Here is a 21,249-nt window from a genome sequence, read left to right as displayed (position 1 = left end):
TGTATATATCTGCATGCGTATTTTGGTGGTTCAAAAACAATTTGCTTTTCTCAACATCTTGAGACACTCTCTATACCATTAGAGAAGAAGGAAATATAGAAAGTTTTTGCTGAATCTCTTTCTATAAGCTTACTTTTAGCTGTGATAAGCCATATCAAAACATTCAATGTCAGTATTTTTATTATGATTGACTTTATCGGCCTGTCAAAAGATCACAAGGATGAATAATCATTTGTTAGTAATGAAGAAATGACCGCCTTTGTTAGTAGTATCCTATAAAATGCAACAACCTCCAAAAGAAAGTACCAAATTCAAACAAAACTATTGCTATTAGTGATTTGGCTTATAGGATGAAGTATTCTGTTGAATTCTTTCAATTTTGCCTTAGCTAAAGGCTTCACCTTTAAATACTGTACCAAAACCAAAATGCCCAGTGAAATATAAAAGTAAAACTATAAATGATTTACAAGAAACTAATAATGGATTCTGAAAGTTATCAAAAAAAAATTTTACTTTATTGCCCTAAAGCCAACCTTTTGATCATCTTACTTTACGTACTTCTTTATGAAAGCAAAATGTCTCTTGATATTTTTTTCCAGAAATACCCAACCCTGTGTACTTACATACATGATCATTTATCTTGTCTTTCTGAAGGTGCCTTCAGTGATATCCCGCGAAGTTACGTTGTATTTTAACACAGTATGATCACAAGCAAGGCACAGCGAATGATTTAACAAAGGGGGCCGATCAGAATGTAAATTTGATTCTTGCTACTCTTGTTCATGTTTGGACTCTATCCTTTCCAATTGACATTCTCAGTGCATATTGAGATCTTCAAGTTTTCGTACTTGTCTCTGTACAAGCTATTTTATCCTTTGCTTCAAGTTGTAGAGTGTCTCTAAAGATATTTTTTGTCTCTTTGTATTAATTCAGTGTCATAAAAAAATGCATAAATAAGGGTTGATTTAAAGAATTAAACTATGTTTTTATTTTTTAAGAATCTTATGCAGGAACAAAAATGTTATTAATTTACGCATAAATTGGTAACAAAATTTATTTAGCCTCTTATGAAAATTGCACCAGAACCATTTCTATCCATTTTTGTACTCTTGTCAATATAATCCAATCCAATCCTGTCGCCTTGTTGATAAGGACGAGAAGCAGTAAATAAAACTTCTTGATCATCGCTCACCAAGTTGACTTCTAATTCATCTTCAGACACAATATTAATCTTGACCTTATTCCATTCTTTATCTTCTAATCCTGTTCTCGCTTGAAGTCTTTTTTTGGTATCTTCCAATTTCTCGCCCTAAATAATATGTCAGTAAAGAAAAGATCTAAATTGCATATCAACTTACTGCTTTCAAAACAAATTTAAATGGAACAGAGTGTGTATGATTTGTTATTCTTTGGAAGTGGAAAACGTCAATAAAGCAATCTTGCTCTGTCATGTTCATCTCTTCCTCAGGCACCTCCTCTGCATAAACTTTTAAAAAGGGTCTTTCTGAAACAGCTGCTTTCCAACTCAATTCATCATATTCTTGATGGAATTTACCGTGCAGGGTATCAAAGATACGAACGCGTCTTGTACCAGACTGGGATTCAAATGAGACATCTTTGGCTACCAGCGCTTCTAATAAATCCTTCATCGTGCTTTCCTTGGACAGCAAAAGTTCCACCACCTGTTGATCTTTTAATGTCGGCGTACATACTGTGACAGTGACCATGCATCTTGACTCGATCTCATCCAAGCTCATCTCCAACTTTTCATACAGCAAGCGGAATCGCCCGCCTCCTTGGTTGTTGTTAAATCCACTGGAGAGGACCTTTCCGAGCTTTTGACCATCAAATCGTTTTTGAGGCACCTTGCCTTGATAATATGGATTAATCACGCGTAATCTGTCAGGGGATACCTTAAGTTCACCCGCCAGACAGGCAGCCACTTGTTCGTAATTCATGTCTCGATGAAGCAGTAATTCCAATTCAGGTGATTCATCATCTTCAAATCGAGGTGCAAAGGTAACCAAGAGCTTACCCAGTTCATATTCAAGATATTTGTCTACCGTGACTTGGCCACCATTTTGCAAAATAGTTTCTTGCTCTTCGGCTGTCAAGTTTCTTTGAACACATAAAATATCACCATCTTGAAGCTCGGCTTGAGTGAAAGTGATGTTGAGATCAATCCTGTCTACCATTGAGGGTTTGATTTCTTCATACACCAAAATATCGTTAGATTCTTCTAATCTGGCAATTTCTTTTAATTTGCCGACAACTGATTGAATTTTGGCATCCTTGGGTGCATAGATATGTCCCATTCCCCTATAATATAAATGTGAGAAGGATAATTTTAAGAGATTATGTAACTTACTGCAAGCTTTGATATTCAGGAGAAAATGCTTTGATAAAGATCAAGGCAAAAGGTGAACCTACTTGAGGAGAAGGAGGAAAAACTGGTACATCATTTTCATGGAAAGAAGCCTCTTCGAGATAAAACCTCAACGTAGCTTGATTGGTAGCATATCGTTGGCGTACCTCATCCAAGGTCGAGTTGGCCTCTTCGTCGGGAATAGGCATATCTAGACGAACTGTTCGGTTCTGTCTGTTGACTAACAACCATAATCTAAATTCATTCTCAGCAATCCCACGCCATTTGGCTATGTCAGCCTTAAAGGCGCCAAATGTCTGATCTTTACGGACGCGAGAGACCAAAATGCCGTTCTGAGGAGCGTTACGTTCATCAAAATCAGCAAAGTCGAAACCGCGGTTGGCCTTGAAGGATTCACTGGTGGCTAGGAGAGTCTTCATATAATACATCTGTTCTTCCTTTTCCTTTCTCTTGATTTCCAATATACGTTTCTCTTCTTCAATACGCGTGATCAGATGCTTAGGAATATCGGTCTCCGTTACTGGCGAAAGGATCTCGTCCATCATGCATTCACGAATATAAACCAACATGTACGCATTAGTGAATCGGTTCATCAGACGTCCACGCATATTAAGTCCCTGCATTCCTGTCTGCTCACCACCATAGTTTTCTTCAAGGACTTCCTTGAGTGTGGCTGGAATAACACGATCATCGTCAAACTTGAACCATTTGCCATTCTTTTCAGGCTTAACAAATGCAAAATAATGCCCACCTGTCAAATCGCCACTGTGAACAAGAACGCCATGCAAAACATAATTGTGGCCGCCGGATCGGTCTGCATTAGCAGCAAGATAAGGTTCGAGATCAATTTCAAGTGGGAACTCGTGTCGGTCGTTGATCTTGACCATCATATCGCGCATCATGTCATATTCAAAGCGTTTGAGTTGTAAATGGAGAACGGGAGGAAAGCTTTCAAAAATGACACCCTTCTTAGCATCTTGAAGTCCGTATCCTTCTGCCATGTATTTATTTTCACCTTCCAAGGTTTCTTCTGTAATGTAATCTTTAAAGGAATCTTCGAGATTTTTACATCCCTTGACGTTTAATTGAATATCTGTCATTTTATTATTAACTTTCCTTTGTTCTTGAATCAAAGCTATACTACTTACCGTAATAATCCTCACTTCGAGAAGATTCATAATCAACGTTGATACATTTAATGTAGCTCTTCATTCTACCTACAAATAGGTTTTTGATAGCGCCATCTGCAGGTGTATTCTATATGGTTCTAATAAGTTGGTATATGATGTCATATGTAATAAGTTTGTACTTGCCTTCATTTTAATTTCGAGATTGTCTTGCAACACTCTATTAAATTCTTGTACGTCATGTTGTCTAAAGGCCTCCAAAGAATCCCAACCAAATGACTTTGTTAACTCTGTTGTACCTACAGCTGTATCCAAGAACTGCAGATTATAGAATACTCTTTGAAGAGCCAGTGCAATACTCTTGGTTGGTTGATCATTCTCTGTTGGTATTTGATAGACTGCTTTTCTAAATGAATTGGTAAAGTAAAGAGACTGAAACAAACTGTTCATATAACAGGTAGCGCCTTGATTTTGAAGCCCAACGTAACCCGTTACTTTCTTGGAATCATAACTAATAAAAAGTTGAGCAATCCAGTAATGCAGGTAAGTATGACGATACTTACTTTACAAAATTATGCCAAAGAATACCAGTGGCATCCTTTACCACACGTACTATCACTGTCACGCGAACTGATTCTTGTTCGATATAATTTTGTAAATTCTCAAAACTTACAAAACTGGTAAATCCCCAATCACTTTCTTCACTCGTGAATCGATGATGCGCAGCCAAGGATACAAAGCGAGTAGGATCCGAGGGTTTAGAAAGGCAGATAATGAACTGTGCGCAGGCATATTCTTCAGGCTGAATTGTTGACTTAGCATTAGTCAAGTCAAGATAAATGGAAACGGCTTTGGTCTGGTTATTTCCTCTTGGAAACATGAGCACATTCCTAATGAATATATATGAGTTGATTGCTGTATATGCAAATGGCTTTCGGTTTACCAGTCGTGTCCACCTGCTTGAAAGACTGGACCTAATACACGGTGATCTAGTTTGTTCCAATCAGTCACATTCCAATGAACGCACTTGAATTCAATTGTTTCTTCTTCAATGGGTGGCATGTCTTTTTTAGCAATTTCTTCGTCTATACGGGTATAAATTAGTTTCTTTACTATAATGATGCATGTATCCATTTACAATCTTCGATAACAGAAAGTGAAGGAGGAGGAGGTATTTCAGCTTCTGTCATAACCTTATCATTATCATAAGGTGGAGGAGATAATGGTTTCTCCAAAACAGGTGATTGCTGTCGATCCTCATTCTATGTCTTTTATAAGTTTTTGTCTTCCTTTATCGTTTTATGTATTTTTTTTTTTACCATTTTATTTAAAGGCACGCACACAGAAAAAAAAAGGGCAAAAATAAAAAAAGGGAAAGAAAAAAGCCTTGAAGGTTTAAACACGCAATACTTGCAAATATTGATTTTTTCTACTAAATTTACGCACTAATTTTTTTTTTTGCGCCTTAATTATATTTTTTTTACGTCTTTCCACTTCTGTTTGGCATATTGCTTTTAATTTTTTACACATTTGTCCAATCAATTTTACAGGCAAAGTCTCTTTGTGAAATGGTTAACTTCTTTCTGCTGAATTAGTCTATCGTCTGACGATACTGATTCCAATCTCCATGATCATTTTCTGCTTGCTAGTTCGTGGGTTTAAGCCGTGTCAAAAGATGTGTCCAGTCAATTTTGCGCATACATATCTGATTTGCACGTAAGGCTATTACTGATAACCTGTTTGTTCTAGCTATACAGAGGTTTATATAAGAAAAGCATTGGATAAAACTTCCTTTGTTTAAGCTAACATAATTCCAAATCATCGCTTAAAATATATTTGTGCACCTTTCTTTAAAGACATATCGTCTTAGCGTCATTTTCAATAGAATTTTATTTATAAAGAATATAAAATAAAAACAGAATCAGTGGATAATAAAAAAAAAAGAACTATTAGTGTAAATAAATATACTTTAAAATGCTTGTCTACTAATTCGATCAAGTCTGACAGTTTATCAGTCAATTAATGCAATAAGTTGCCGAGTGAAATACCATTTATAATACTTATCACCAGTTCAACTTTATGTATCTAAAGCCATGTTTTTAATGCACCATCCTTTAAGCCTTCATACATGTTATTAATTTAATCTACTTTTAATTTTTTCAAAACTAGCATGCCATATTACACATGAAGCAATTATATAAAACAAACTAGAGTCGGTTTGTGCAGGCGAATCCAGTTGCTGTGATGAATCCTAATCATACAGTGTCCATATACTATGGGGTCTGTACCAATCTCTGTATATTATTATTTGTATTTTTAGCCAACCGAATGCTAGATACATTGAGTAAATTTGACACGGATATTCCAATTTTTAACTTCATTATTTGATCTTTTTTTAGTCTAAGCTTGTGCTTTTTGCATATACAATACGTGTGCTACTAACCCTTTGACTAACGGTATCTCAGTACTGGAGGAGGGCAGTACATACATTTTCTCTAATTCAATGTTACTCTTAATTTAAATGGCGGAGTATTGAGCATGTTAAAATGATGTTGTGGAAAAGACTGTGAACGTTTGACTGTCCGTGGGTTGAGGTATCAGTTTGTACATTCAGATCCAATGACAATTTTCATTCATCAGATAGTTGTTTGGCAAGTAAATTTTCAGTCATTGTCAACAAAGGTACCATGCTGTACTTCTTTTTATTTTCAGATATGAATAATACATACTCATCATCAAGTTCTGCCGTCTGCAATTTTTCTTTATCAGATTCGGATAATGATAAGACATTGGAAACTGCGCGGATAGCAGGGCCACAATCACGACTTTTAGACGATGAGGAAAGAGTATTTGAAAAACGTTTATGTGAATCAGGTACTGAACTATAAGGGCTTAAGCACTTTAAACAGATTGGTTCTGTATCATTGCTATTCCTTTATCACAAGTTGACCTTTTTGTCGCTATTGGTAGAGTTGCGTAGTGATCATTACCCATGCTTTTTAAATAACGAATGAGGACTTTAGATTATAAAGTTTTGATGAACATGTAGAACGTATGAGCTCATCACCAATCAATCAAGATCCTCTTCCTGAAAAAAACGCGTTAAAATTTGCCTGAGCTACGTGAACTTTGTAATTGTGATTTGAAAGCTGTGCATAAGCATCAAAAGTAGCTCACAATTGTTGCTGCGAAAGGTGCTGATACGATTTTCCATGCTTAAACTAAGGAAGCTAAACTAAAAAAGAAAGAGCTTTAAAAATAAATGTGTTGCTCTTTGGCTTTTTTTTTTTATCTGATTCTGGCTTTTTCTTAGCAAACTTAAAATGTTTGACGGCCAGTTTAAACAAAGGAAGCTTCATCCGGCGTTTTTCTTTATATAAACCTCTGTATAGCTAGCACAAACAGGTTACCAGTAACAACTTTGTGTGCAAATCAAAAATATGTATGTGGAAAATATAGAAATGAGACGTGAAAAAATTCCAGTGCGTATATCTAGTAAAAAAACCATGGATACTTGTGCTGACTGGATCCAAATAAATAAAGTCACAACGTCACCAAGGATACAAAAGACTAATAGAGATTTAATTAAAAAAGGACAAGTTTTGATAGCACGATGGTATCATTACTCTGCCACTCATTATATTTGCTGTATTCAATGAAAGAGATAGTTATGCACACATATCCGTATTTGTTTATCTACATGTATTGATTTTTATGCTAAAGAAATTCATAAAGTTTAATAACCGACTTTTTTAAAAAAAAATTCAGGCATATTTTTTATACTCAATCTAATGACAACCACACGAGATCCTGCAACGATTGAAAGGGACATTTCACAAATCGATCAAGCGCTTCAACAAGTAAATCTCATATAAATGCACTATACGTCCTAATTTGATTTTAGGTATCGAATCTTCGAGCGGCTTTAAAACAATTCGTACAACTTGTTGAACAAGAACAAAAGGGACCTAATCATGTACAGGCTTTTAGTGAACGCATTAAACGCTTAAAACAAGAGTTAATTAGCTTAGGAACTGAAAGCGAAAAAATAAAAGGTAAATTGTGTGATTGTTCATGAATAAGAATGGAGGAAGAGAATTAAGACGGCAGAATAGATGTACTGGAATATGTTCAATCGAAAACAGTTGAAGATGAATTTGATTGGAATGCAATGAAAAGGTGTGTTATTATACAAGAAGCTCCTTTTTACTCATATTTTGTCATAGTGAAAAAGAAGGAAATCAAAAGATGACTACAAGAAAAGAAATTGGATCTTCAGTAAAAGATAAAGCAGATTATGCTTATAAACAATTGTCTTCTATTGTATTTGATAATAACCCGATATCAATGTAAGCAACCGATTGCTATTGTTAAATACTAAATCTATATAGTGAATCATTTTTTACTACATACACGAATGAATGGATAACACAAAATAAAGATCAAGCGTCTAAGGTTACCATATCTTTTGAACGTGAAGAGCAATCAACATTTTCAGGGACAGTATGCCATTTAAAGGTGCGTGATGAACACACTAATTTTAAGATATCGCTTAACAGGATGGTAGATTTGTGTACATAAAGGATTTATTGCAGAGTTAGAATTAGAATATGTGCGTGCGTCAAATCGATTAGTGGTTCATCAACATGATATAAGAGGACTTAAAGAAGAGGTAAAGATAATGATAATAAGGAGCACATTTAATACAAGAACATAGAAACATATTTGGCAAGATTCTCAATATTTGATATTTCAAAAATTAAACCTCTTGACATCTGTTGCCTTTGAGGATATGACCATGTTCTTTGCAAGAGAATCATTTTACTACATCTTGGTAAATGACAGATGATGGGATGGGGCAAATGGATGTTCATTAAACACATGTATGCTTATAGGATTGGTTTTCGAGTTATCATGATTTATTTACTGCACCTTGCTATCGATGTCATAAAGTACTCCAATTTGATTCACCCGTTTCTAAATATCTTCCACCTATTGTCAGAACTTGGAACAGTAAGCATGCCGCCCAAGTGACGCCCACGGCGTATCATAAAACATGCTTTCATGAGCATAAAAATAGTCAAGCCATGTCACATAAATCGACTTGCCAATAATAAAATAAAGTTTTTAAAAAAAAAACATATTCAATCCAGTCCACACAGAAATTATAGATACATACATTCCCCACCACTTATTATATAAGCCATAGGACAAAGTTGCATAAATGAGGGGAGGTTCTTGTTCTTTTTGTTTGATAAACGAAACCATGCTTTTTTCACTTGCTATCGCTTCTTGTCTTCTCTCCCTCAATCTGGTCCTGGCCGCACCTGCATCCTCTACTTCCAACATGGCGATTGACCTCGGCCAATTCAAGGCCTCGGATGAAGCTGTGGGATTAAAAGATGAGTTTGTCACTTTTAATTGGAAAAAAGAAGATGGAAAGACGTTGGTGGATCGTACGTTTTACTTTGAGCTAAGGTATCCTGCTGCCATCCTTGTCACTGATTTCTTGAAAGGTACACTGTCTGGGTAGGGCCTCCGTCAAACGTTTAACTTTTTTTTGGTTTAGGGGGTGATGTGTATGAAATTTCGGATAATGGTGAGGTGATAGGAACCACCTCTGAGGCTGAAGAGGATGATGATGACATGTATGCTGAAACGCCTGATGATGCCGTTGAGGAGGACGGGTTCAGTAAGGTCAGCATTCCTCTTGAAAAGGGTAAACACCAAGTGACGATCAGCGTGAAAGAGAGCTCGAATGACAGTGGTTCGGGTGCTGTTCGTCTGACGAAACATGTCGAAAGCTTTTACAAGAAAGACGGTTGGAAACGTAGTAACGATGATGACGACGGGGATATAGATGACGAAGACGACTACTCAGTGCACGATAACAGGGATTGGAAGCGTGATGACAAGAGCTGGAAGAACAATGATAAGATCGTGAAGCATGGTAATAGAGGAGAACATGGTATACATGACATTGTAGGTGAACACATTCAGCCCCAGGCTACAAAGTATTATTATGTTTATTTCACTGACACTAAGACTAAGACCGTTCAAGCGCATGCACACGATCATCCTCACCCACATATCTACGTAAATGAGCCGGTGACTACTATTGCCTCTACTTCTTTTGTCACCCTGTAAGTTCTCTTTTAATCATGTATGCTCTAAACTTATATGCTTTGATAGTACTCACACTAAACTTGGAATGCTGTCGCTTCCATTTTTAACAATCCATTAATTTCTTACTCAATCAACTTTCTCTCCCTTTTATGAATAAAGACAGATGACTTTGCTACACCATAAACAGCCAAAGATAGTCCCAATTTATGTGAGTTATTGATTCTTTTTTAAAAAAGAACCACATTGGTTATAAATTTACTTTGGAATAAATATTGATCCATTACTTGTGTTAAACCAACAAACCTCAATAAAGACCTTGTGTCTTTTAAAATTATCTCATGGTATAATCATGACAAGTTTACTCGTGTCTCTTTATAACCATCAATAGACATTCAACTAAGGTAGATAACTGTGAAATGATATCGGATATTCTATTTTCTGCATACATAAGGGGCAAAGCGACATTGACGATTTGTGAATTTTGTACTTTAACTTGAAATCACCTCCTTCCCTTCATACATAGTGAGTTACATACATTAAAGAAACTAGGACGGGGAGATTTAATTTACAATAGAGAGAGAGACGATATGAATCAAGCCTCTCGCAACTGCTTTGTTTTGTAGGAAAAACAATGAGGTTTTCATCATCCTAATCCAGTTTGTTGGAGAAGAGTTAGCTGTGTTCCTTTTCTTGGATTCTCTTAACGTGTTGAATGAAGATCGGTAGTATCGAAATTGATTACTTTAGCTCAGTGAACAAATCATTGAGGATGAGATGAGAGGGAAGTAACAGGTTGCTTAAAACCAATGATTAGAGCAAAGTAGGAATACAATTCAGATTCCACTAGAACCTCGATGGTATTACAAAAACATCTTTTCGAGTGCCTCCAGGGTCTTCACATCAACGGAGGGAAATCTTTAGTTGATGCTTTTTTTTACTCAAAATGCCAAACATGGTTTTCCAAAATTAGCATCTTGCTTTTTCAAAAGTTGAGTACATACCCCTTCATGCTACCTGTTTTCTTTTAATAGTATTTACATTCCATGCATCCTTTTTTGTATATATAATTTTTTTTTTTTTTTTTTTTTTTTTTTTTTTTTTTTTTTTACAAAATAGTATGTATCTCATCTTATTCTATAACTTATGTCTTGAGAAAAGTAGTATTCTCAATCTTAACTTTTATTACAACTTGGATACTATCAAGCTATGAATAAGATTTTTTTTTTCAAATGCTTTCCGCTTAGCTTTGATTCTTTCCATAGTTCATAAACGCCCTTTGCTCATAACCGTTAATTTTAACTTCAAATGCATCCACACGCGTTCGATTAGATGGATGTCTGGGAATGGAGAGAGTATCAAGGAACTACTGTTTACTCTGCTTTTTGCTAGAGTCCATTCGTAAAATGATCACGATGGTGAATAATAGATTTGAAAGAATACTTGTTTATTCTTCATCTTGTGCTGTGAGCATAGACCGTATTCTGAAAGGCCATCATGGTGGGTAGAAGGAAATTCATAATAATCGATGGATCATGCTAAGTCTTGCTTGTTTTCTGCTCGTAGATACTGCTTTTCCAAAAGAGGCCATTTTATTGCTACTGCTATTCGTTTTACTATTCTTTTTTCTTTGATCATCAAAGCTAACGAGAGTTTATTCTGTTATTCCAACAGAGATATGAACTGTCCTTAGATAACATGGAATCTCATACTTTTTATCAATTTCATTTTTTATGCATGCTGATGATGTTCATGATGACTTGTTTTAAATCTAGTATTAGTATGAATTGATACAATTTAATTAGTGTACTAAATAAACTAGTGTTAATAATCACTATAAAAATAAAATTCACAACTGTTGAAGGTTCTTTGAGTTATATCTAATAAAGAGTAGATCGAATACATGTAATTCACAGTTAGATCTAAAGTCTACTTTGATTGGGATTGTTTTCTTCTTTATCAAGAAGGGTATTTATCATAGTCTATAGTCAATATGTGATGTAGGGCTATACAAATTTGTTATGCATGTGGAAAAATAAAAGAATATCACACATAATCATGCTTCATTCAAATGCTATTATTAACACATTCTTGAATAAAGAAACTATACTTTTTTTAATATATAATGCTTTATTCATATCGAGGCATGTAAAGGACTAGGTTTTATTTTTTTACAAAAATTAATACTAGGCTTTCTTTCATAAAAAAAAAAAAAAAAAAAACGCCAATCATTTCCCCCAAAATTGGAACTTGAACATTTTAAAAGATCCCACTATTTTTTATCAATTTCTTCTGAAAATCCAATATTATGCATCAATTTAAAATTCAATTAGAAAACGATACGCTTGTCATAAGAGGAAGTCCAGAAGAATCAGTCGGTTGTGTACTAAGAGGATATGTCGTGTTGAATACAAAAGAAGCCATCAGAGTCAAATCGATTCACTTGAATTTGTTGGGTAAAATGAAGACACAGTGGAACGAACGTAAGTAAAACAACCGAAATTTGTAGGATTCACAAGATCCTCTCTTTAGGGAATCATTATCAGCCACAAAAGAAAGAAGGTGTGATTTTTGAACATCAGTGGACCTTTTTATCACCCCAAAAGAAATATCACACGCTTTTACCAGACACCTATCTTTATCCATTTGAACTTGCCTTACCAGGCCATCTGGCAGAATCCATCGACATCAACTCATTCGGTTCACTTTCTTATAAACTCAAGGCGACACTCGAACGACCTGCCTTTTTACCCAATCTGATTCACCGTAAGCAACTCTGGGTGATGCGTCAAAGGCAACCGTGGACGGATCTCTTGACGATGCCCATCCGACTCGCCAACACCTGGGCCGATCGACTGAGCTATACCATCACCCTGCCCCAACGCACCTACCGTCGTGGGCAAGACATACCGATCGAGTTCTCCTTCGTGCCCCACCGACCGATCCAGATCCGTTACTTGTCTTGCTTTCTAAAAGAATACGGCCTGTGCGGCACACGGACTCAGTCAAGGATCATTCGGTTCTTTTGTGATGATGATTTCTCTCAACACTGGCACAAATCAAAGACGATCACCGTGCCAAGTGCACCCAGCGCGATCCAGGTGGATGCTGAGAATGTGTACTTTAAGATTTATCATAAATTAAAATTCACCTTGTCCGTCGTGACTGAGCACCGGCAGATGGCCGAGATAAGAAGTGCTATACCGATCGAGGTCGTCGATAGTCGGGTAGAAGAAGAAGTGGACTTGCCGGCGTATGAACATGCTTGGCAATCGATCGGATTGGACTTGGGTTGCATTCGATTGCCTTCTTATCACACCATTAATTTAAATGATGGCTTGCCAGCTTATGAATTGTAAATAAAATAGAACAAACTTTTTATCCTTTTTGCGTCATCATTATTTCAACAAGTCTACAACACAAACCGCGAATCTTTTTTTGGTCTATTTTTTCCTTAAAAGGTTATAAACACTCTCCAAAAAAGAAGCAGGCAGAAATCATCAGCGGTTGCCATTTTATTCTCAGAGGATGACTAATGAAATGAACTGTTTTCAAGTCGCGCACTGTAAATAAACGGTAGATCCCATCAAATAAAAAGCAAGTTCAAGAATCATCGTTATCAATCCATGACTTGAATAACAAAAATCTAAAAAAAAGGCAACAGAACAGACGGATACAATCAGCCGTCGGAAAGAATGAAACATGACCCTTTACAAACAGTTGGTTTGAGAAGCCAATACATGCACGCGTCAGGAAATGGGTTTCGACCCATTCTTTTAAAACTGAATAGGACATATCCTCATCATCCCATGGTCTGTGATCCAATCCGATCGCTAAAAAACTCAATTCCTTGGTAAACTCTACTGTTTCAGATCATGAGACAACAAAAGCAGTGCAGTGGTTTCTTCAACCCAAAAAAAAAAAGAAAAATCACGAGCATGTGGCTAATGCATGCCCCTCTATTGCACCTTTTTCATCTTTAGCACAAACGCATCCACCACTAGGCTTGAATTCATTGTCACTAGAAAGCCTTGATCGGTGCTCTTGCGTTCAAAAACAAGAAGGGTAGAAAGCCACTTTTAAGAAAGCGTTGTCCAAACCTTAAAGATCTTTACTGCAGCTCACTGTGGATGGACTGATAAGTATGAAATGATCCCAAGTGTACACGCCATCGCTTGCTGGCTACGGTCATCGGATGCCTATCGAAATCTCACAGACCCTACTGCTTAGAACAGACGACCTGGCTTGGATGTCAACAAGGAACTCCAGAAGGAGCTCTCTGCTTACGATGCTCCATGTCACTGTTGAATACAATGAAACCATTCTTTTTGTGGTTACATGACCGCTAGGGGCGGTGTCTTGTCGACATCCTGTCGTCCGAATCCAACCTTTTTTCATAACATGGAGCAGGGCATCCACTGGGATCAAGGAGAGAAAGAAAAGGTTCACTGAACCATCAAACTGGACAGCCCTTTTGCTTTTGAGAGTCATCGCTATCCGAGTGAAGCGGATTGAGTACAAAGAGAATGAATCCCGTGGCTGTGTCAGTGAAGGGAAATCTTTATAAAAAATTAAAAAAAAAAAAAGATACGGTCGTCCATGGGTCTAGGCAACAGGTGGTGCGGGTTGAAAAAATAAATGATATCCTCCCCCTTTTTTTGTGCGTGTCTGGGTCGAATGAAGGTGTCAAGTATTGCCGTCAGAAATTCATTCAAAGTGTCATTACGGAGCAGCTACGTTTTGTTCTTATCCTCGGCAACCAACACGTTGGGTCCTCGGTGGGGTTCGTTCACGGGAAACTCCGATGCCATGGCTATTTTGTATTACAAAAATTCAATGCACAAAGGAAAAATATCTACCCGCAATTCAGTGGAAAAAGAAAAACCTTTTTTTTTTTTTTTTTTTTTTCTCTCTTTTTCTTTATCTAAAAATAATGCGTGCTGTTCTTGTCAAGCAACCCGGTAAGGATATAATTGTATATCAAATAGAGACTTGTTGACGCGTCTTGTCGCTCCAGGTGACTCTTCTCAACTTACTTTGGGTGAATATGAAACACCTGTACCAAAGGCTACTGAAATTTTAGTCAAGGTAAAAGAAGATGACTGTTGTTGTTACGTAGGGATAATTAAAGTAGAACAGGTCAAATGCTTTGCTTTAAACCGTATGGATATTGTACAAAGAGAAGGCAAATACCCTGTGCCTCCGGGTGGAAGTCCTATTCTGGGCGTTGAAGTCTCGGGTACGGTGGAAGCGATCGGTGAAAAGGGTATGCGTCTCCATGACAAGCTGGCTGCTTTCTCTAACATGTCTTTCTACATAGTAAGTCAATTCAAGTTGGGGGATGAAGTGTTTGGTTTGATGCCTGGTGGTGGCTATGCCGAGTTTGCTGTCATTGAAGAGTCTTTGGCAATGCACAAACCTGAAAAACTTTCATTTGAAGAAGCGGCTGCCATTCCTGAAACATGGTTCACTGCTTACCAAGCCCTTTTCTTTGTTGGCCAATTACAAAAGGGCGAGGATGTATTGATTCATGCCGGAGCTTCGGGTGTAGGCATCGCTGCTATCCAATTAGCTAAAGATGCTGGAGCGTAAATTTGGATGATAAAAAAAAAACAACAAGAGGCTGATGTTGATTGTATAGTAAAAATGTATATGTCACAGTGGGTTCTGACGAAAAAGTAAAGTTCTGTGAAAGTCTCGGGGCTACGAAAGGAATCAATTACAAGACTCAAAAGTGGGGAGATGAGGTACACTAGCATAAAGATCAGACTTGAGCTCATTCGTCCTGTAGATCCAAAAATTGACGGATAAAAAGGGTGTTCATCTTATTATTGATGTCATTGGTAAAGATTATTGGGAACAAAATATGCAAAGTGTTGCTGTGGATGGACGTATGGTTATATTGGCCTTTATGAGTGGTCCTGTGGTGGATGGTGTTAACCTTGGCATGATCTTGAGAAAGAGAATTACCGTAAAAAAAACTAACAATGACTGGATACGAATACAGTCTAACTCACTTTGTTATAGATTCTTGGATCTAATCTTCGTGCTCGTACTGTAGAATATCAGCAAAGATTACGTAATGAAATCTACAACAATGCTGTTTTAAATCATTTTGCAAAAGGAGATGGAAAATTGAAATTGTTTGTTGATAAAGTATTCAAATGGGATGACATTATTGAAGCTCACAAGTATCTCGAAAGTAATCAATCGATGGGTAAAATCGTTGTCCAAGTCACTTCAAACAATGAATAATAAAAAAGCTTGTTTTCTTTTTTGTTTCAAACTTTTTATTATTTTTTTTTCCATCCTTTTTCTTTCTTTTTGCATGTTCAAGTTGTTTATTTTTCCTAGAAAAAAAAGATGTGAGCAGGTTGGATCCCATCAAGACAATCAACTTACAGGGATTTCGACTTCACCAGCATCGATGGCGTCACAAAGATCCTTGGGGTTTTGACCTTCGACAGTACAGCCAACAGAGAAAGCAGTACCGAGGATTTCCTTGACGGTACCCTTGAGTTCGCGAGCCAAAGACTTGAAACGCATGGTACGGGCAATTTCAATAACGTCGTCAAGAGAGATGTTACCAGAGTGCTTGATGTTCTTTTCCTTCTTACGGTCACGAAGAGGTTCCTTGAGAGCCTTGATGACCAAAGAAGAAGCAGAGGGAACAACAGACACTTGAGCTTGACGGTTTTGAATGGTCAATTGAACAGTGACACGAAGACCTTTCCAGTCCTTGGTACCCTTGGCGATATCTTCACCGACCTTCTTGGGGGACAAACCAAGAGGACCGATCTTGGGGGCAAGAGCACTGGAAGCACCCACTTCACCACCTACATCAAATGTCAATTGCCATCTTTATTCCTCATCTTTGTGTCTTACCAGTGGCACGAAGGTAGATAATCTTAACCTCACTGGGATCGAACTTGGGAGGCATCTAGTAGGGTTGTTAGATATCTGGGGTGGATGGATGGATGGATTGTTTTTTCTCTCACCTTTAAATATGTGTATAGAAAGAGGGAGAGAGAATCGGATGGATGTCTACCTTCTCCTCATCCTTTCGGTCCCTCTTTTCTTTCAATCGGCGATCCAAGTAATACAAGACTCTGTTTGTCTCTTTATTGCTTCTTTTTCTTTTAGAGAGTTTACTTTTCTAATAAACTTGCTTTAAAAATCTGTAGAAATAGTGTACTTGCTTTGCTCGAATGTTACTTGAATGAAAAAAAACCATTTGATTCTTAAAATACAATCGGAGTATTTTTCTTATTTGGAGCATAAAGAACAGTGAAAAGAACGTAAAGCAGAGGCAAATCAAACAAAAAAAAAATAGTCATTTTTCTATGCTTTGAAGAATACTGTTTTATAAATCATCCTTAAGGAATTATATGCTCAAATAAGGATTAATATACATTTTGCAGACCCTTTAAGCAACTAATAGACATCAGATTTATAGTTGTTGTCATGATTTTAACAATGGTTTTACATGAATAGATGACACACAATAATAACTAGTATTAAAGAAAAAAATGTCTATTCTTATAGGAATTTATAATGCATTAAATACAATTTGTTTATTTTTTTTTTAAAAACAAACAGAATTAGTCATGTAATAAAAGCTATTACTCTTTACCAAGGTTTAAAAGATGTGATTTGAAAGTAGAGAACTAGAATGCGATTGCGTTTATTGTTTCAACTTTTGAAAAGCCCATTTGTTGTTTTGTTTCATAATTTGCTTTTGTTATGAATTCATATGCAATGCAGTGACTCTTTTATTTTTGAAAAAGAAAACGATAGAGTACAGGCTTTTCCCTTTTTCCTTTCTTTTTTTTTTTTTTTCATTCAAGAAATAAAAAAGTTTATGTTCATAGAGTTGAATGATACAGGTTATATGAAAGCATAATAATATAAAGTCGTTCCAGACGATATCTTACATTGTTTATTTATTAGATAAAAATGAAGTCTATGGCTCTTTGTGCTATCACACTCCATCGTAACTAAAAACGTTAAAGAAAAGCACCTAAAAAATCATAAAGTACTAAACGCGTAAAGAAAAACAACAACAAAAAAAGAAAGTTAAAAATCCAAACAGGTAAAAGAGTTGTAAAATATTGTTAGTCAAATGCCAACCTTACAAAAAATAAGCAAGAAAAGATAACAACAGTTTACTTATCCACTGAAACACCTAAAAAAAAAGAAGCCGTCTGTATTTTTACCTTGTTTATTCACTTTCTTCATTATTGAATCAGTTCCTTATCTCATCAGCAAATGATTCATGAGCCAAGAAGTCGTGTAAGTCATAACAGATAATACTTGATTGAAAAGGCTATGCTACTTGGTAGCTTTCGTCATTGTTAAAATGATGCAGTATCATTTCCTCTTATTTCATTGGGTGAAACACGAGTCAGCGAAAACTCAGTACAAAATGTACGCCAATGAATAAATGCACAGATATTATGCTTCAGGAACATGAAAGGATCCAAACAAAAATAACAGCTATATTTATACATGACCTTGTATTGTTATGTATACTAACCATATAATTGTATATTTAAATGGCGCAGTAGGATGATCACTGCATCAAAGAGATATAAATAGGTTCTTTTACAAGATTCCATAAGCAAAGGCAAAGACCGATTAAAGTAGTGTCAGTGACAAGTAAGTCAAAAGTTCATCTTTCTTATTTACAATAAGAAGGTAAAGATATCCCATTTGATTAAATAGGAATGTAATCACTCATGTTTACTATTCATTTTTCATTTGTATTAGAATATAAAAAAAAAATTGGACCCGGAATCCAACCCTAATTTTTTAAGCTAGAAATTAGGAAAAACTGCGTGTAATCAGTTTCTTTTTTTTGCAAGAAAAGCAGCAAAACTTGGTCTGGTTTTTTTCGCAAGAAGCCCAAGAAAACTTGATATGATTTTTTTCGCAAGAAATCAAGAAAACTTGAGAGTTAAAGAAAAAAAGGAGAAAGAACAGACGTTCAGGTATCCTTTTTATACTTTTTTCTATTTGAAGGTTTGTGACTATGAAATTTTTTTTATCATGCAGCCTTGGAAAATCACATGTGATTTTTCACAGACGGGATTTTTTTGGTGTTGTGTTTTATTAAAAAGTAGAGATACTTCTTTTAGTACATTAAAGCGGCCTATTTTAAGTTACTAGAAGACAAGGACCCAATAATCCACAGTCTATAATTGAGGTAGTTCTTTAGTCTTCCATGGTCTATCCAATCATTATTTATAGAAAGAACTTAACAGGATTTTGGGCAGTATAATAGTTGTATTGAACTGCAAAAAGTAATGATGTATAGGAATGAAAAGCAAGTTTATATCTGTTTATAAACATGCAAAATTTCTATATGAATAGGATGATCATTACTACAATGAAGGACGATCGTTGTCTCTTTTTAGAGTTGCATGAACAAAAGAATATCCCAATACTATCGTCAGAAAGATAGACAGTCCAAAAGTAGTTTACACTAATTTGCATTTAAAAATCAAGATTTTCTAAAATAGAAATCAAACTTTTTATTTGACCATTCCATTTTTTTATATCCAGTTGTTCCAATGCCAAAGGGCAGTTTTTTTTTATTCCAAAGTTACTGGTAACTTTTTTTTTTTTCCTATTAATAATAAAATGGCTGGTATGGCTGATATAAAATATTTTTTGAAACATAGTTGCTAATACATTATTTTTGTTTTAACTACTCTCAACGCCTTTATACTATGACAGTTGCTAATTTGTATGTTATGTTTAGTTTCGCTATACGGTGAAGTGATAACAGAAACCAATTAATAGAAGACTGTAAAAGACTATTAATGTACAATAACAACAAAATCAACAATAAGACTAGTTCTTGACTTCAATTGCTTGAACGTGCAAAATAATATGTTCGGCAGCCAAAATTAATTTTAGCGGAAAGAAAGCCTTTTTTTATTACATTACAACAATGGATACTTTGAAACAACATATTAATATAAGATAACTGGGGAAAATGTACAATTGTGAAGAGTATTGTGGTGATTTTGATTAATCAAGTAAATAATGTATCAATTGAGTATTCATTTTCATATTGATTCTTTTGGTGTTCTTTTCTTGTTTAGTACGCTGGCACATTGGGTGAACAATGCGTCCAGAGATCGTCTTCTTGAATGTATCCTGTGAGAGGAGAAAATAATGGATAAGAAAAATAATGTCGGCCAATTGTGGCCTCCATTCATGCAATACCCAATGTGGTCAAGCTAATTATTTTCCTTTCCTCTTATTTTCTTTACATTTTCTTTAATAACGTCTGTTAGAGTTATCCAACCACACCGAAAAAGCATACCAATAGAATCGCCATGAAAAGGAGCATCATTTGAATACAAAAAAAATAAAAAAGGAATCAAAGGCGACTCCCGACCAAAATACCTCTTCGTCAATACAACTACTCTCAACGCCTTTATACTACCTTTCGAACATCGCTCTGGTGCCGATCTAATGAGTAAATTAATACTACGCCATCCTCCTGTCAGAAACATTATTGTCAGTGCTGTACTAGGTAAGGGCTAGCTACTTGCTCTTTTAAGGGTACATACAGCTTAACATAGTGTTTTAATAACATTGGTTCTGAAACCTGTTCTCAGTATGTCGATCGGTCTACGGAATGGCCTAGTGGACGATGCTCAGATGTGTTATTTGCCCCCATTGAAGTCACCATTTCCTTGCCTTCTGTTCTAGTCGAAGCCCGAAATACAATTGACCTCAAGTTTATACAAAGAACCATTGAATACAGCCTTGCAGTTATCAAAGAACATGGTATCTCACCGATTATTGTTGTCTTCGGTATACATCCCACAAAACCAAGCGTAGCCAATGATTTAGTACAAAGTGATCAGATACCATACGCAAAAGAATATCCTTGCAAACCATGGGCTAAATCTTTTTACATTCTGGATCCTATCACTATCAGTAGTCATGTTCATGAACAACCACTTAAACCATTAGTTGCAGTAGAACACTTTTTGCACAAGCAAAAAAGAACTCTGTTGGGCATGGATAGCAAGAAGCGTGCTGATGAGACAATTCAACTGTTGTATACTATTGCAAAACAGATATTTGAAAATGATATCACTTTGGAGGAACGAACAATTGACGTCCTTTTGAATGTGTGTGAGCAGACACAAAAGCAGTTTCATAAGATCAAGGAGGCATTAGAAATCGAAAATCTGGAAGAGCTAAAAAAAAAAAAAACGCACAAGAGAGTATGCCGAAGACAGATATATGTATTTGGAGACATGCAAAACAAAGTATCGACGCACATCTTTACCTGAGCTTCCAGCTTTGCCAGAAGAAGCAAAAAAAAAAAAAAGATGGACCATCTAAAAGTGAATACAATGAAGATCTCTTGCCAGCTTCAAATCTATCAAATACAAAATCACCTTGTTTTGCTTTTATTGAAAATTTTAAAAGCAATCAAAAGATGAACTGGAACGCTTGCTTCAGTGCTGGAAGAGCAAAAGGTTTTTTCAAATAAAGACTCTAACAGTTTAAAAGCTGCTTTTTTTAAAAACAAAAATAAACAATAAGCAAGCGGTGGTTTATCAAATTATTTATAAAACAAAGAAT

The 21,249-nt window shown here is 35.9% G+C and overlaps 8 protein-coding genes across 8 annotated transcripts; 5 read left to right on the top strand and 3 right to left on the bottom strand.

Annotated features, from left to right (window-relative positions):
- Positions 1–1,057: 1,057 nt before the first annotated feature.
- Positions 1,058–4,835, bottom strand: RO3G_01571 (uncharacterized protein; the record flags this gene model as incomplete). Its single annotated transcript, XM_067656162.1, has 9 exons — positions 1,058–1,309; positions 1,359–2,319; positions 2,369–3,479; positions 3,535–3,603; positions 3,696–4,024; positions 4,077–4,403; positions 4,457–4,598; positions 4,652–4,775; positions 4,833–4,835. The coding sequence occupies 9 exons, from the start codon at positions 4,833–4,835 to the stop codon at positions 1,058–1,060; spliced, it is 3,318 nt and encodes a 1,105-aa protein (XP_067512263.1).
- Positions 4,836–5,598: 763 nt separating this feature from the next.
- RO3G_01570 (uncharacterized protein) lies at positions 5,599–5,894 on the bottom strand (the record flags this gene model as incomplete). Its single annotated transcript, XM_067656161.1, has 3 exons — positions 5,599–5,633; positions 5,662–5,764; positions 5,802–5,894. The coding sequence occupies 3 exons, from the start codon at positions 5,892–5,894 to the stop codon at positions 5,599–5,601; spliced, it is 231 nt and encodes a 76-aa protein (XP_067512262.1).
- Positions 5,895–7,304: 1,410 nt separating this feature from the next.
- On the top strand, positions 7,305–7,765 carry RO3G_01569 (uncharacterized protein; the record flags this gene model as incomplete). The annotated part of the gene is made up of 3 exons (XM_067656160.1): positions 7,305–7,373; positions 7,418–7,568; positions 7,740–7,765. 3 exons carry the CDS (start codon positions 7,305–7,307, stop codon positions 7,763–7,765), a joined length of 246 nt encoding a protein of 81 aa, XP_067512261.1.
- Positions 7,766–8,779: 1,014 nt separating this feature from the next.
- RO3G_01568 (uncharacterized protein) lies at positions 8,780–9,757 on the top strand (the record flags this gene model as incomplete). The annotated part of the gene is made up of 3 exons (XM_067656159.1): positions 8,780–9,029; positions 9,083–9,656; positions 9,706–9,757. 3 exons carry the CDS (start codon positions 8,780–8,782, stop codon positions 9,755–9,757), a joined length of 876 nt encoding a protein of 291 aa, XP_067512260.1.
- A 2,187-nt stretch (positions 9,758–11,944) lies between these two features.
- On the top strand, positions 11,945–12,995 carry RO3G_01567 (uncharacterized protein; the record flags this gene model as incomplete). Its single annotated transcript, XM_067656158.1, has 2 exons — positions 11,945–12,119; positions 12,169–12,995. The coding sequence occupies 2 exons, from the start codon at positions 11,945–11,947 to the stop codon at positions 12,993–12,995; spliced, it is 1,002 nt and encodes a 333-aa protein (XP_067512259.1).
- A 1,574-nt stretch (positions 12,996–14,569) lies between these two features.
- On the top strand, positions 14,570–15,677 carry RO3G_01566 (uncharacterized protein; the record flags this gene model as incomplete). Its single annotated transcript, XM_067656157.1, has 5 exons — positions 14,570–14,597; positions 14,756–15,224; positions 15,278–15,383; positions 15,428–15,479; positions 15,664–15,677. The coding sequence occupies 5 exons, from the start codon at positions 14,570–14,572 to the stop codon at positions 15,675–15,677; spliced, it is 669 nt and encodes a 222-aa protein (XP_067512258.1).
- Positions 15,678–15,977: 300 nt separating this feature from the next.
- On the bottom strand, positions 15,978–16,576 carry RO3G_01565 (60S ribosomal protein L12; the record flags this gene model as incomplete). The annotated part of the gene is made up of 3 exons (XM_067656156.1): positions 15,978–15,986; positions 16,039–16,472; positions 16,522–16,576. 3 exons carry the CDS (start codon positions 16,574–16,576, stop codon positions 15,978–15,980), a joined length of 498 nt encoding a protein of 165 aa, XP_067512257.1.
- A 3,110-nt stretch (positions 16,577–19,686) lies between these two features.
- On the top strand, positions 19,687–20,954 carry RO3G_01564 (uncharacterized protein; the record flags this gene model as incomplete). Its single annotated transcript, XM_067656155.1, has 3 exons — positions 19,687–19,744; positions 20,024–20,166; positions 20,232–20,954. The coding sequence occupies 3 exons, from the start codon at positions 19,687–19,689 to the stop codon at positions 20,952–20,954; spliced, it is 924 nt and encodes a 307-aa protein (XP_067512256.1).
- Between the last annotated feature and the right edge of the window lie 295 nt (positions 20,955–21,249).

This window comes from Rhizopus delemar, genomic scaffold (genome assembly GCF_000149305.1).
Source record: "Rhizopus delemar RA 99-880 supercont3.1 genomic scaffold, whole genome shotgun sequence".
Taxonomy (NCBI): domain Eukaryota; kingdom Fungi; phylum Mucoromycota; class Mucoromycetes; order Mucorales; family Rhizopodaceae; genus Rhizopus; species Rhizopus delemar.
Note: the sequence above shows the minus strand (reverse complement) of the source record. Positions and strands in the feature narration are given on the sequence as shown.